Here is a 14132-nt window from a genome sequence, read left to right on the forward strand (position 1 = left end):
ATCTGCAGCTAGAGACTCAGATACCACAGAATATGCTCCGAGGAGAAAGTCCAGGATGAGTGACACCTTAAAATACTCAAAACCACCTTCACCAAACAAGGACGCTCCACCAGAGAAGACGATCACATCATGAACTGAGCCACCAAATATCCTGAGAAAATGTGCTTCAATACAGAAATAAAAACCTCTCTGACCATACACCCCACACTCGATGGTGACCCCATTCTGAAAGAAATACATACACCATACCTAGTTGTCACCTACAACCCTACACTGGAATCCATGAAAGGTATCATCAAACAACTACACCCCATACTTGATGGTGACCCCATTCTGAAAGAAATCTTTCCTGAACATCCCTCCCTCCCTTTTAGTATTCAAACAACCCCCAAACCTCGCCACGCTGACCATCAGAAGCAAGCTCTCCACAGACCAGGATACACCAACTCAAAGGAGCACCAGACCCTGCCAGAACAACAGATGTGACACAGAACCTGCAGTCATATCTCCACTGTGCTATGATCAATACCGCTGACAACACACCTTTTAAGATCCATGAGTCCTACACATAGAATCATAACATGTCGTGCACCTCATCCAGTGCACTAAATGCCCAAATAACTGTGTGGGTGAAACCAGACAATCACTACACACTCAAATGAACTCAGACATGAAAATGATAAAAGACAAACACACCATTTCACCTGTGGGTGAACACTTTTTACAGACCGATCACTCTATATCTTATAAATCCTCTTCCTTAAAGGAAACCTGCACATTTAAAAGACAAATCTGGGAGCTTAAATTCATAACTTTGGTAGACACTAAAAATCTTGGACTGAATAGAGATTTAGATTTGATTTATTACAGCAATCTGTAACCCACTAACCCCCCTTTTTTGTCCTATGACTACAGGGGGTTGATGGGTCACTTCACCTTGAATGGTCCCAGAATATATGCTGGCTACTTATGTTAAGCTATCTGTTCGATCTTGTATTTAGCAGTGACACTCTGAATACCTTTCCCAAACCTGAAAAAGAGCTCTGTGTAACTCGAAAGCTTGTCTCTCTCACCAACAGAAGTTGGTCCAATAAAAGATATTACCTCACCCACCTTGTGTGTCTGTCAATATACATTGTCACAATTGGTGGCTGGTGTGCAGTACAGGCCAGGGTCTCCAAGGGCCCAACTCCAGAGTAAATCTGAGCACAGGACCCAGGAGGGGACTAATGGACCCTGTAAATTATGAAGACTGAACTCCGCCTCATCTGTGTCCTCATTCCCCCTTTGCAGCAGAAAATATTGGGATGAATCATGAATTGTGTAGGAGGGGTTTGGCTAAGCGAGCTAACCTTAGTTCCTTGGTTGTGTGGTGTGGGACCATTTAACACCATACTGAACTCAGTTATTACCTGGTAGCGAGGGAGGAGGTTGGTAGACAAAACCCCCTTTAATATTAAAACAAATACAGTTGTGGACTGCAGCTTTAAATCCATTCACTTGACTATATCTTTATTCTCCTGCATGTCCTGATCAATATATCTGCTTACTTAGCTGGTATCTATGTTAAACAATAGCTTTATTATGGAACAATACATCTTGGAAATGGGATATAGAGCTTTTGTTCCTCAAGATCAACAGTCCAAATTCAGACCAGAATAAGAGTGACTGAAAGTCATTGCCATCTGATGGCTGTTAGGTGGCTTATGTAAAAAGAATTGTTAGTCCTAGTGGATCATGTAAGGTGTCTACAGTAACAACAACAAAACAATTCCAGTTGTCAGTCTCAGCAGAGAGTCCTAGGGCTGACTGGGAGTGGAGACTGAACTACAGTTTTAATCTAGAAATCTATTCATAAGCACTAAATTAACTTTGGGGGGGGGGGAATATCTCTAATTAAAAAGAACTGCACGCTTCATAAATGTTTGCTTACCTAAAAGATTAGCTTATTAATTTTAAATTGTAATAAACTTTTAATATTTGCTGCTATGCGACAGACTGAATATTTGTAATTATGAGGCATTTACCTCTGAAATAAAAAAAGTGAAGAAGAAAAATTAGTTTATTTTTCCAAGTGTGGACAAGGATTTTCCAAATCCAGATTAGCAGTTACTAGCTGGTGGAAAGCAACTTTGCTATTTTTCTAGAATTTCTTTCTGTATTTCAGTGTTGTGTATTATAACTTAATAACATTTAAATAATATTTTAATTATTTTATATGTTGATAGCAACTATTGCAAACAGAAAATAAAGGAACCCTTGTACACAAAATAAACTATTCAACAGTTGTTTCAATCAGAAATGTATTGTGAGGTTTTTTATTTAAGCTATGGTAATAAAAGCTGCCAGTTAGACAGACACCGATTCTTATGTGACATTGATTTTTATCCCTTGTTTGTGTTCTGTTTTTATTATTAAGATGACAATAGTCTAGTAGGTCCACTGTAATGCAACACACAAATCTATTATAACCTGATTATATTTCCCCACTGGAAGCATTTTGTGATAGAGGGCATAATCTTTAATGGAATTTGTGTGAAATTAAATTATACAAGCATCAATAAACATAACATAATTCAGAAGGAGTAAATCAGCTTAATTTATTTGCAGCTGTAATGCCATCAGTGTTAGCAGAATGCAAATGCAGAGGTTTAAAGCAGTAGCTGAAAAACAGTGCCAGATGAGCAGAAAGTTAAACCCTTTATTAGACAGCACTGTAATTTGATGGGCAGAATGTTCACGGTTCAGCAGATCAGTACATGCAGTTGGGAGAGAAAAAAGGCTTGGTTTCTAAAGAGAAATTCTGAGTTACTCTGAAGTGAACAGAAAAGTGTTTGATAGTACTGGTGAGATGAAGGGAGGTTATCATTTCATAACCTGACCAAAAAGGCCTCTTCCCAAGTAGGTTAATAACCAAATATAACCTGTTTCACCTCAGAGATAAATGCAATTCGGTTCAGCTGAGCATGGCTGGAGTATGACATAAACTATGGTGCTAAATTGGTTACTGTAACAGCAACATGATTTTAAAGGGAAATGGATACTCTTATTCTCTTTGCTACCTGCCAAATGGATAGCTTTTACATTGTTAGATTTTTCTGTCCTGCCCAAGCCAGAAAAATTTTCATGCTGAAGTAAAAGCAACTGTTACATGAACTAGATTAATTCATATAGAAATATGTTTCATTAACATGTAAACTCAGTAATTTGTATATCGTTCCAAAGGTGTGTATTGTGCTTTAGAGGCAAAGAAATAGACATGGGCCAAGATTTTCAAAAATGACTAGTGATTTTTAGGTATCTCCATTTTGGGGTGTCCAACTAGACACATGTTAAAGGGGCCTGATTTTCAGAAAGTCCTGAGGATCCACCCTCTGAAAAGCAGGCTCCTTTTAAATGTTTCTAGTTGGGCACCTAAAACTTGATGCACACACTAACACTAGTCACTTTTCAAAATCTTGGCCATAGTCCCCGTCCTAAAGAACTTGTATTCTTAATTGATCACAAAAAGACTGAATTGTAAGGGAGAAAACAACATGCATGGGAGAGAAAGGGGGTAAGGAAGAAATGCAGAGAAAAAGCTTGTGTCATTTTTTTGGTGGTTCCGTTCACATCCAGTTAGTTACTGGCTTAAAAGTACAGTTCTTATTATTTAAAAGGATTGAATTAGAGGCTCATGATTTTAAAGGATTGTAGGAAAAGGTGTGTTTTGAGGAGGGATTTACAGGAAAAGAGGAGAGTTCTGTGGCCCACAGTGTCAGGGATCAAAGCAAAAGCTGTTTTAAGTATCCCCTTTCATTAGATACCTGCTTTAACTTTGTTTGTTGACTGAATGGGTTTTTTAAAGTCCTGTGAAAGGTGACCTGTAAAACTAGAATGGAATAATTATAATACATTGTCAGATGATAGCAGATTATTGAAAAATGCATTTGCTCCTCTAATGCATGTAGACTCAAACTAAAATGCATAAAAAGTAGGAGAGTGATCGGTCTGGAAAGAGACAGGCTTAGTAGGTTGATGTTGTGTCTGCATATGCACATTGCTCTGCCAGTATAGATCAGCACTAAGGTGCAACACCCCTTGCATATTCCTGGGTCTCTTCAAAGCCAAAAGCTGCCAACTATTGGAATGATGGTTTGATCACAAGCATGGAACTCACAAGTAGATTATAACAGTTCCTTCATACAGTTGTTTTCAAGGGGTGACTTTTCAGGTGTACATTGACATTCATCTAGTTTCTTTCTTTTGTTGGATTTATTCATTATTCATTGCCTTGGGTGTTTGTTTATTATATTTTAAAGATGCATTCCCAATCTAGTGGAAACAGTACCAGCTCGACACCTTCCAGAAAAGTGCAGTCTTCAGCACCCAAGGTCCGCAAGACTGTCAGCAGTCGGATACATGAAGCAGTGAAAGCTATTGCTTTGTGTCATAATGTCACCCCAGTATATGAATCCCATGCTGGAGTGAATGGAGAAACAGAATATGCAGAAGTGGATCAGAACTTCAGTGATGAAAATCGAACTTACCAGGCTTCTAGTCCTGATGAGGTTAGTATGCCATGTTAAAATATTTTAGTTTGTGAGTAACATTGAGTTTCTAAAAAAAAAAAAAAATTTAACAACAGAACAGAACTTTGAGTGAATTAGTATTTTTTGTGGAGGGGGGAGTTCTTCACGAAAAAAGTTGATTATTACAAACACATGGAGGAAAGAAAATAATATGCTGATTTGATGTAGGAAAGGTCTGATATTCTGTACTTAGAGTTGGTCTTAACTGTTTGACTGAGTCAAGTTGTGGAATCAACTTTGTGGGTTTGATATGGAAGTACTGCACTTGTAAAAATCAATAGTTGGGTATGTAAGTTGGTTTTCAGGACCTTGCTCCAGAATATAGTCATGCAACAGACATTCTATAGGGTTACAAATCTAGACTCACAATGACAAAGAAGCAGATTCCCCCTTACAAACATGAGTGGAGCAGTGGGTGATACTACTCATTAGGTGCACAAATGGATTTAAAAAAAAATCTATGCATAGAGGCCATTTAGTTCAAGCAACAGTAGACAACATGAAAGCCTTGGATTTAGCCAAAGTTTTACAATGTTCAGCACAAATTAAAGCTCAAATTCAGGAAAGGACATAAGCACATGCTTAACTTTGAGCATGTGATTAAATTCCATTTCAATCAATTAAGTCTTAAGCACAAGTCCCATTGATGTCAATGGTACTCTGCATCTGATCAAAGTTAAATACATGCTTAAGTGCTGCGCTAAATAGGGATGCATTCTTGAATCAGGGCCTAAATGTATTATCCATGTTAGCCGATAAAATTCTTCAAAGGAGTATATTCATGGGCGTGACACAAGGCACAGGATTCAAAATTCCATAGAAGTGACCCATAGAATGACCGTTAGAAATATATTAGTTGTACCCTTTGTGAGAAATAAAAATACAGAGTAGCATATTTTTATCCTAATTTGGATCTCCATAAGCAAACGTGAGGAGTCAAATATGATTTGTATATTTAAAGAAGTATGTATTGGGGGAGGGATAGCTCAGTGGTTTGAGCATTAGCCTGCTAAACCTAGTTCAATCCTTGAGGGGGCCTGTTAGGCGTCTGGGGCAAAAATCAGTACTTGGTCCTGCTAGGGTCCCTTCCAGTTCTGAGATAGGTATATCTCCATGTAAGTGTTAATAGTGCCTAGAGGCTGCAATGGATATTTTACTGTGCTTGCTATAAGTGTTGCATAAATATTAAATATTTCATCATATAAAATACCAGCACTATCCTAGCTCCTCAAGTCACAGTTTTTCAATGTAGAAGCAAATTACAAATTGTATTTTTAGGAAACTTTGTCCCCATTATATTTATTGTCAAGTGCTTCATATAGAGCCAACTAGCATGGCTTGTGGGTATTTCATATGCTATAATGACTGTCCATAGGGTCTAGGAACTGTAAAGTGAACCCATATGGATAACTGGCTACGGCATTCATCCCTTTCCTTAAGATTAAAATCAAGGTAGGATTTCAGACATCCTGCTTTGGGTATATAATCAATAATCCACAATCAGTTGTAGGCATTTCTATGGGTTTACATAATGTATGTGATCTCGATGAATGGAGATAAGCAGAAATTGTGTTTATGCATACCAGTCATGTTTGGAATTTATTATAAATATATAATTTGTGTTACCATATTTGCATATTGATTGTTGGATCATATTCTAGGCTACCAAATACCTCAATACACTGAGGGAGAAAGATACTGTAAAACATAATAAAAATGGATTTTTTTAGATAAGAAAATAACTAAATATAAAGAGCAGATGACTAAGGATGTAACGCTCCTTCTTCAAACAAAGAATGACCTAAATCAGAGGAATAGAAACCCAGATAGTAACCCTCTGCAAATTGTGCCCATGTGGAAGTTGTGTGTGGAGCCTGAAAAACCTGCTGTAAAAGAGCACAGCTCCACTTTTGTCTAGTAGATGGGGGCAAGCATAAGAATTTGAGGATAGCATGAAAGTGCTTGACTTCTGAAGGTAGATAGAAATTTGACTTAGCAGAGAGGAAGAGCAGTTTGATGGGTGCTGAAAAGACAAATGGTGGATTTTACATGGAGGGTCGAAAGGAAATCAGGAGCTTATTGGATTAATGCTGGGCTCGAAGGGTAGAAGAAGCAGGCCCTGTGTTACTGATATGGTTCAGAGGAGCAGCAGGGATTTGGTCATAGGAAAATGTTGATGCTGGGCCAGGTGGCTCAGGAACAGGACTGGAAGCTGATGGAAGAGCAGGAAGGAGATTTTCCAGTTAAGGAGAACTGGATCAAAATAACTGGCTGGTTGAGTGTGTGTGAGTTGCCTCACATGGGAATGAGACTTCACAGTTTGAAGGGGAGAGGAAGAAGGAAAGTAGTGGAAGACAATCTGAGGCTGGAAGGGGGCGTGGTGTAGACTGGTTTTAAGGGAGAGGAGCCATAGTTGTACATCTTAGGAGGGCCATGTATTCAATCACCCAAACTTGAGAATTCACACTACAAACTAATGAAGCAAAATCACTCACCAACCGTCTTTTGAAGATACAGTCCTAAGTGTTTTTTATCTTTTAAAATTAATTTGCCTCTCTTTGAAACTAGTAAAATTAGTACATCAAACACGTATCTTTTAATTTAATAGGATATTGCTTTTGGGTAAAATATCACTATGAAGCCACAAAAACATTTAAATAATGTAAACATTTCAGCATGACCAAAAAAAGAGTGGAAAGTGAAAGACTAGGAGGTCTTTATCATAATTTGTAAAGAGCTCTATTGATGCAATGTTTGCAAATCACTGGAGCCTAAGGAAAATAATGTAAATGGTTCATTATTTAGCTTATTGAACTTTCCTGCAGTTAGGTTGACAGATGATGCCAATGTTTCCCAATCACCAAAGTACCATTTTAAAAGCATTTTTTATTGAATAAAGTGCTCTGAATATTGCACCCTGGAGCTTTATTTAGGGAAATGGTTCAATTGATGTTTTCTGTTTAACCTCAGCATTGACCTATCACAACATATTTTGTTAATAAACAACATTATCATTTAACAGACTTAACCAGTTTTATACATTGTACTTCCTCAGTATTACAATTCTGCTCTCTTAGATTTTGCTTATGGATCTGGAGTGATTGTATTCTGTTGGAGATTGTTATTGTATTGGTGGCCTTCTGTCTTATATAATCTAGTGTTTGTCATTTTCGTAAGAGACATTACATGAAAAATTATAGACAATTTAACTATAAACTGTTCTTCCATGTGGGAAAACACAGGAAACATTTAAATATTCTAATGAAAACAAATTACAGACTTAATGAGTTGACATGATGAATTCATTTGAAATTCTTCACAATCCCATTTATATATGGTATTGTGACACAAATGCACGTTTAGGAGTAGATACATTCACCATAAAATATGTAGTCATTGTCTTAGAGTAGCCTGAAATAAATAACTGATTTTGTATTCTTAATGTGAACCCTACTTATGCCAGGCTCATTGTTTCTTATGATAAGTGATCAATATTTCATTTTCTCTGAAAAAGTGGAAAGTTTCATTTGTCTGTCACTTCTGTCCTCTATAGCTACAGCATAGCAAACAATGGGTACACACTGGGAAAGCCATTGACAAAATCTAAAACAACTCTTGCTCAACTGTCATAAGTGTATGTCCACATCACTTGTGGAAAGCCCGTGCTAATCTAATGTAATGAACAATCATAAAAGGATATAAACTAAGTAGATAGAGCAGTAAAGTACAAAGGTCACAGACCCAAGTAATTCAGAGGCATGCTATGAACAGGAGCCTTTCAAGACCTTTGGCCTCCTTTGGTCAAGAAAGATAGATATGTCATGATTTTTAATGACTGCTTACTCTCATCTACTACCTGTTTATTGGTTATGCGTTTTCCTGCATTGTTATACTCCCAAACATCTAATTCCAACATTTGGAATATTTAAATGTTACATTAAGATATGGTCAGTCATCTCATTCAAATGTTAATGTGCAAGAGATAAGAGTTGCTAAAATTAATTACAAGGATACAAAGCTGATCATTTGAAAAGAGAAATTATATGCCCATAGTGAAGCAGCTTTTGTGTTTACAAAAGTAAAGCTGTAATGTATGAGACATGTTGTATTGTTTGATTCATTTTTGTGTGTGTGCTTATTGAAGCAAGACTAATTGTGTTGTTTTGTCAATGTATTTGTGAAGAGCAAATTATTCAGGAGCATAAAACCATCACTTCCATGACCTTCGAGACCCACAAAGAATAACTACTCCATACCCTATCTTGAATATTGACTGGCGTTTTCCCAGATGATCAGATTGTCGTTTTAAGTTAATAATTTGATTATATTTAACCATGAATGTTCCTAATTAAAAATCATAAAATACAAATGTCAATCACTAAATCATCATTTGTAAATATTAACAGGAATTCAGTCTCTGAGTATTCTTCACTGCTAATTGGAATCATCTGAACTGTTGCTGAACAAATGGGAAGAATTCCCCAAAATCTTTATAGAAAATAACTTGAACAATTGGAAACACTCAGTATTAGAGAAAAAATTCTCCCCCCACCTCCGCCTAGTCTCAAAGAATAGTCTTAATTTTAAAATGGTGTGTACGTACCCTGTGTATCCTTTGTATAGCAAGTTGATTTTGTGTAAATTGAAAGTAACTCTGTTGGCTGCAGTGAAGTTATTTGCAATTTATGCTGATTTAACTGAAAGTGGAGTTTTGTTCATGGGCTGTAAAGTACACTGAGCAAATATTATCTGAAGATTTAGAGTAGTTACATGCCTCTGTCCGAAGAGGTATTTGAATGTGGTTTCAAGAAACATCTTAGTATTTTCTCTTTGCCAAGATGAGGCAACAGTTTAAATCTGAGATATACCGTACACTTTTTACAGTATTGGATATGTTTGATTCAGATCACCATCCAAAAGTTTACATGCATAGCTCAACTTTATCTGAACTTATCCAAGCTATCTAACTATGTTATAGAAAGCCATCTAGATATAATCTGTTGCAAAACCCAAAGCAGTGAGCTATATCCTTGTATCCAACCATGTGCTTCACAATGCAGGGCCAAAAGGGAGTGGGGAGACAAGCAAGAGGGAAGATAGCTATATGCCATCTTTATGCCCTCAGTCCTGAGGTTGCGTGTTCTGATTCAGTGCTTAAAGCAAGTAATAGCAACCTTAGGGTATCTCTTTGAGTATGTGTACACTTCGAGCTGGGAATATGATTCCCAGCTCAAGGCAACATACCTGTGTTAGTGCTAGTTGAGCTCGTGTACTAAACATAGAGTGTAGCTTCTGTGATGTGAGCCATGGGAGGGTCTAGCTGCCCTGAATACATCCTAAGGTCTCAGATGGGTATGTACTCAGGGCAGCTAGTCCCTCATGCTGCCGTGGCTACGCTTCCTTTTAGCACACTAGCTAGATCACAGCTAATGTGAGTGTGTCTCCTCAAACTGGAAATTACACCCCCAGTTCAAAATGTTCATACCCTACCTTGCACCAATTGTAACAGCCCCTGTGGGCCATTCTAGCAATTGGAGAACTCCAAAACACAGCAGTGCTCCAGCTATCCCCCTTCCTTGGTTATGTCCGCTATGCCAAGCACTAGGGGAGGGAGGTGTCATCTAGAACTGGAAACATCAGGGGATCTCCAGGTAACCAGAAATTAGAACTGGCTGAAAAAAATTCACTATAACAGCTACTTTCATTGGAAAATGCTACTTTCTCAAAATTAAAACATTTTACAGGAATGTGTCAATTTCAACAAAATTTCCAGCAGAAAAAATTTGAAATTTTGAATCAAAATGGAATATTTCATTTAGAATTTATTTTTGTTCTGACTTTTAATTTATTTTAATATTTTATTATATATGTAGTTTATAGTTTGTTTTGACATTATCAAAATAAAAAAATGGATAGTTATTTTGATGTTTCCAAAATGAAATATTTAGCAATTTCCATTCTGCGGTAAATTTCAAAATACTGACTTTGTCCCAGTTCAGGACTAAAGGAAAATTCAAAATGTCAGATTTTCCCTCAAAATGGAAACTTGGTTTTCTGACCAACTGTACCAAAATATTGCATTTCCAGCTACTCTGCATTGCTGGAGTGTTACAAAGGAGTCGTAGGGTTTGGCAATGAGACAACATCCTTTTAAAAAAAAAAAACAAAAAAAACTGCATAAGCACAAGTTAAATATCATATCATTAATAAAAACTAATCACATAAAAATGTGGAGAGGAATAGTTAAGAACAGAAATCCTATGCAACACCCAGAACTAACAAACAAATGTATTATTCTTATCAGGTTATAAAGGTGTTCCCAGTCTCAGCAGGTAGTGGGTGTTTGGATAGGCAGCCTGAGCTCCTGAGAGGGGAAGGGAAAGACAGGTTCAGTTGCTCTGAAGCCTTCCTCCCACCTCTTCTTACCAGAATTCATGTGAAGATTGTTCCTCTGTGAAGATGAAACAGGAAAAGAGATGAGGCTTCTCTGACTCTTCCTCCCACCCAAATGGCTAGGCTTTGCACTTAAAAATCCGTTGCTGGGTCTGTTTCATTCTCCTGCATATCTTGAACAATGCATATTTCATCAAAAATATCAACCTTAACTCTGACTAATACATTGTTGACTTGAGGCTTAGTTGTTGTTTTTTTTAAAGTATCTTTCTTAACTTGTTAAATAGGAAATATTAACAGCTAATATCTGTACATAATTTTGTGGTAAAGAATTTGTTACTGCTGTTTCCTAAGAATAAAGTTACAGATGAAAGTTAGTGGGGAAAATGTAGTACATTAGTGATAAATAATAAAATTATGTAGATTGAGTTTTTCAGGCTGATCAATGTGACAACTGTGTGTACATGTACGCATTTTATTTCTTTTTCAAAAGGCTATTTATATTTTGAGAATGATGAAAGAATAGTATTTATTTTAGGTTAGAGGTAAGATAGCTGTGTTATAAAATATGCATTTTATTACTTGATTAGAATAATGTTTTGTTGTATGTGCAGTGTAAGATTTATGATTCCTTAACCATTCATTTTCTTATCTTTAATAAATACTAGGGTTTTATGACTGATATGATAGGTAACTACATTGTTCTCATTTAACAACCTTATCTATTTTTACGGAGTTTTCTGGGAACTTCCAGTAAAGTTTTACATCTTTCAATTTGTGCTTTTGCTAGGCAAATGATACACAATTTAAATAGACAGGATAGTTAGGTTGCCAAATTATTAAATGAAAGGAGTGTGACATGTTGTGCAAGCTACTAATGGCTCTTGTGGAGCCCTGCCTCGTTTTGCATGTACCTCACAAGATATGCGCATTCACTACGTCAGCCACACAGTCATGCAACAGTACAGTCTGCCTTCACTCCTCATGTTGGTAAAAATACTAAATGTCCTACTAAGTTAAATGCCAACTTAAAATGCAGGTTTCTTTGTAATGCAAAGTTAATGCCTAACCTATTAGCCCATTGTGCTTGCTGGCCAAGACATTGTACGTTGCATTGCACTCAGTGTAGTGCTTTTTTCTTATGAAAAAATCTCAAAGCACTTAAAACACTACAAAAGGAGGTAAGCATAATTAGTCTGGTTTTGCTGTTCTAGCTAAGTACAACTGTTATAAGAGTAACTGTTATAAGAGTCACTCTGTCCTAGATATGGGTCTGCCTCCTCAGAGATTAGGTTGGGGGCAACTTTCTTTGTAAGCTTTGGCATGTCTGTTCCTTAGTTACCTCATTCTAAAATGCCAAGGAAAGTATTTGGTTTTGCCTTAAAAGCACTTGGTAAAATCACTTTTATTGCTTGTCCTTCAGGCTGGGCAGCCACTTGATACTAAGAATTATTTCACTACTGATGGAGAGGGACAGTATCCATAGCCACAGACTATTTTAGGTGGAACAGTAACCACTGGTAGCAAATTAGCCCATCTGAATTCACATGACTGTTATGACTACTTAGATTAGTGGATCAGCTTATTAATTTTGGAATGAATACATAAAAAAAAAGTAATACCTGTTTCTGATGCTCATTCCCAATTCCCATGAAGGGATGGGGAAAGAGACATTCTGCTATGTTGGTGGCAATAGCCATCACCAGCAGCTCCTCTCCATCGTGTTCCATTACTGCAGCTTCATTCACTTTGTGCTCTAAGGCTTTCCTTGGTATTTATACCCCAAAATGCATCATGCTTCAGAAACTACAGAGAAAGTGAATTTTACTGTTAGAGTTTCAGAAGAGTGATGCAGAGGAAAGGAAATAGAATTGCAGTAGTAAGCTCCAGAAGAGTGGCAACTGCCCCAAAGACAGGGGATACGTTGGTATGGCCTTTCCTCTTGCCCTCCACTGGTCTTCACCACATAACTGGTATATTTTCAAATACCCAGTTTGAGTATTCATGCCAATTCTACTATTCTACAATTCTTCTATTAATACTTCTGTATATCTCCCCCGCCCACTTTGCAGCTGGTCATCATATTTTTAGCACTGAAATGTCTGTATTAACAAAGGTATTCTTTATTCAAAAATATATATTAAACCAATGTTATGTTGAAAAAGCAAAACCAAGTATAGCATTCAAATCTAATTTTCATAAGTCAAAAGTGTATGAAATGAGGAATGTAACTTAAATATTGTTTGTTTTTATTTTTTAGTCACTTTTAATGTGTTCTTATTGCCATGACAGAAAATATGGGAACCGTGTGGTGCCCAAAATAAGAACTCCAAATTCTCATAGTTGTTAGCCAAAATATAGTATGTATATTTGCTAAATATGCTATGTATATACATCTGTAACATATGCTAACACCCGAATTTTTAAAAATAGGATCCTAATGTTAGGATACTAATTTAGTGGCCTGATTTTTAAAAGTGATGAAAACCAAGCAGCTCCTATTGACATCAAAAGAAAATGCAGGTGTTCAGCATGTTTGAAAATCAGACCACTTACTTAGGTGCAGAAATATTAATTTAGGAGCCCAAGATTAGACTCTTATTTTTAAAAATCTTAGCAAATAAGGTGTCTGCTTTATATGTAAAATGTAGAGAGTTTGTGTCCTTTTAAGGTTGAACTACTAACATTTATATACATTTTTAACTTGAGGGTGTGTATATTTATTCTTACCACTTTTTCTAAAGAAACAAATTATCTGATCCAAAACATTTGACGTGCCAAACCTCAAATTAACACTAAATAGAAAAGAGCAGTTCAGCTTTATAATGATGTAAGTATAAAATCAAGCATATTAGAGAGGTTAAGCTCTTCAAATGGTAAAGTTAAACACAACACAACTAAGACTAACTCTAATTAAAATAATTTGCAGCCTGCTGGGGGGAGAGGGTTGGTTTTTTTTGTTTTTGTGGGGGTTTGTTTGTTTGTTTTGTTTTAGAGACTAGGCTGCCCACACTGTCCTATTTAGTAAAATTTATTTCCCTGTATAAGCATTCTTCTCTGCTTTGAATTCCTTTGTGCAGCTGATCCAGACCTTTGCTGGTTATTTTGTACAGCAATCCTTAAGTCCTCAGAAAGAGTTTGACACTTTTTCCCCATGGACCCCCATTC

At 36.7% G+C, this 14132-nt stretch overlaps 1 protein-coding gene across 2 annotated transcripts in view; it reads left to right on the top strand.

Moving 5' to 3' along the window:
• ATP9B (ATPase phospholipid transporting 9B (putative)) overlaps positions 1-14132 on the top strand; it is a 338734-nt gene that overhangs the window by 289705 nt on the left and 34897 nt on the right. For both annotated transcript variants that reach the window (XM_045006684.1, XM_045006685.1), the window contains exon 15: positions 4302-4550. In XM_045006684.1, the coding sequence (XP_044862619.1) occupies positions 4302-4550 (249 nt within the window). The remainder of the gene's footprint in view (positions 1-4301; positions 4551-14132) is intronic.

The sequence above is a fragment of the Mauremys mutica genome, chromosome 2 (genome assembly GCF_020497125.1).
Source record: "Mauremys mutica isolate MM-2020 ecotype Southern chromosome 2, ASM2049712v1, whole genome shotgun sequence".
NCBI classification, from domain to species: domain Eukaryota; kingdom Metazoa; phylum Chordata; order Testudines; family Geoemydidae; genus Mauremys; species Mauremys mutica.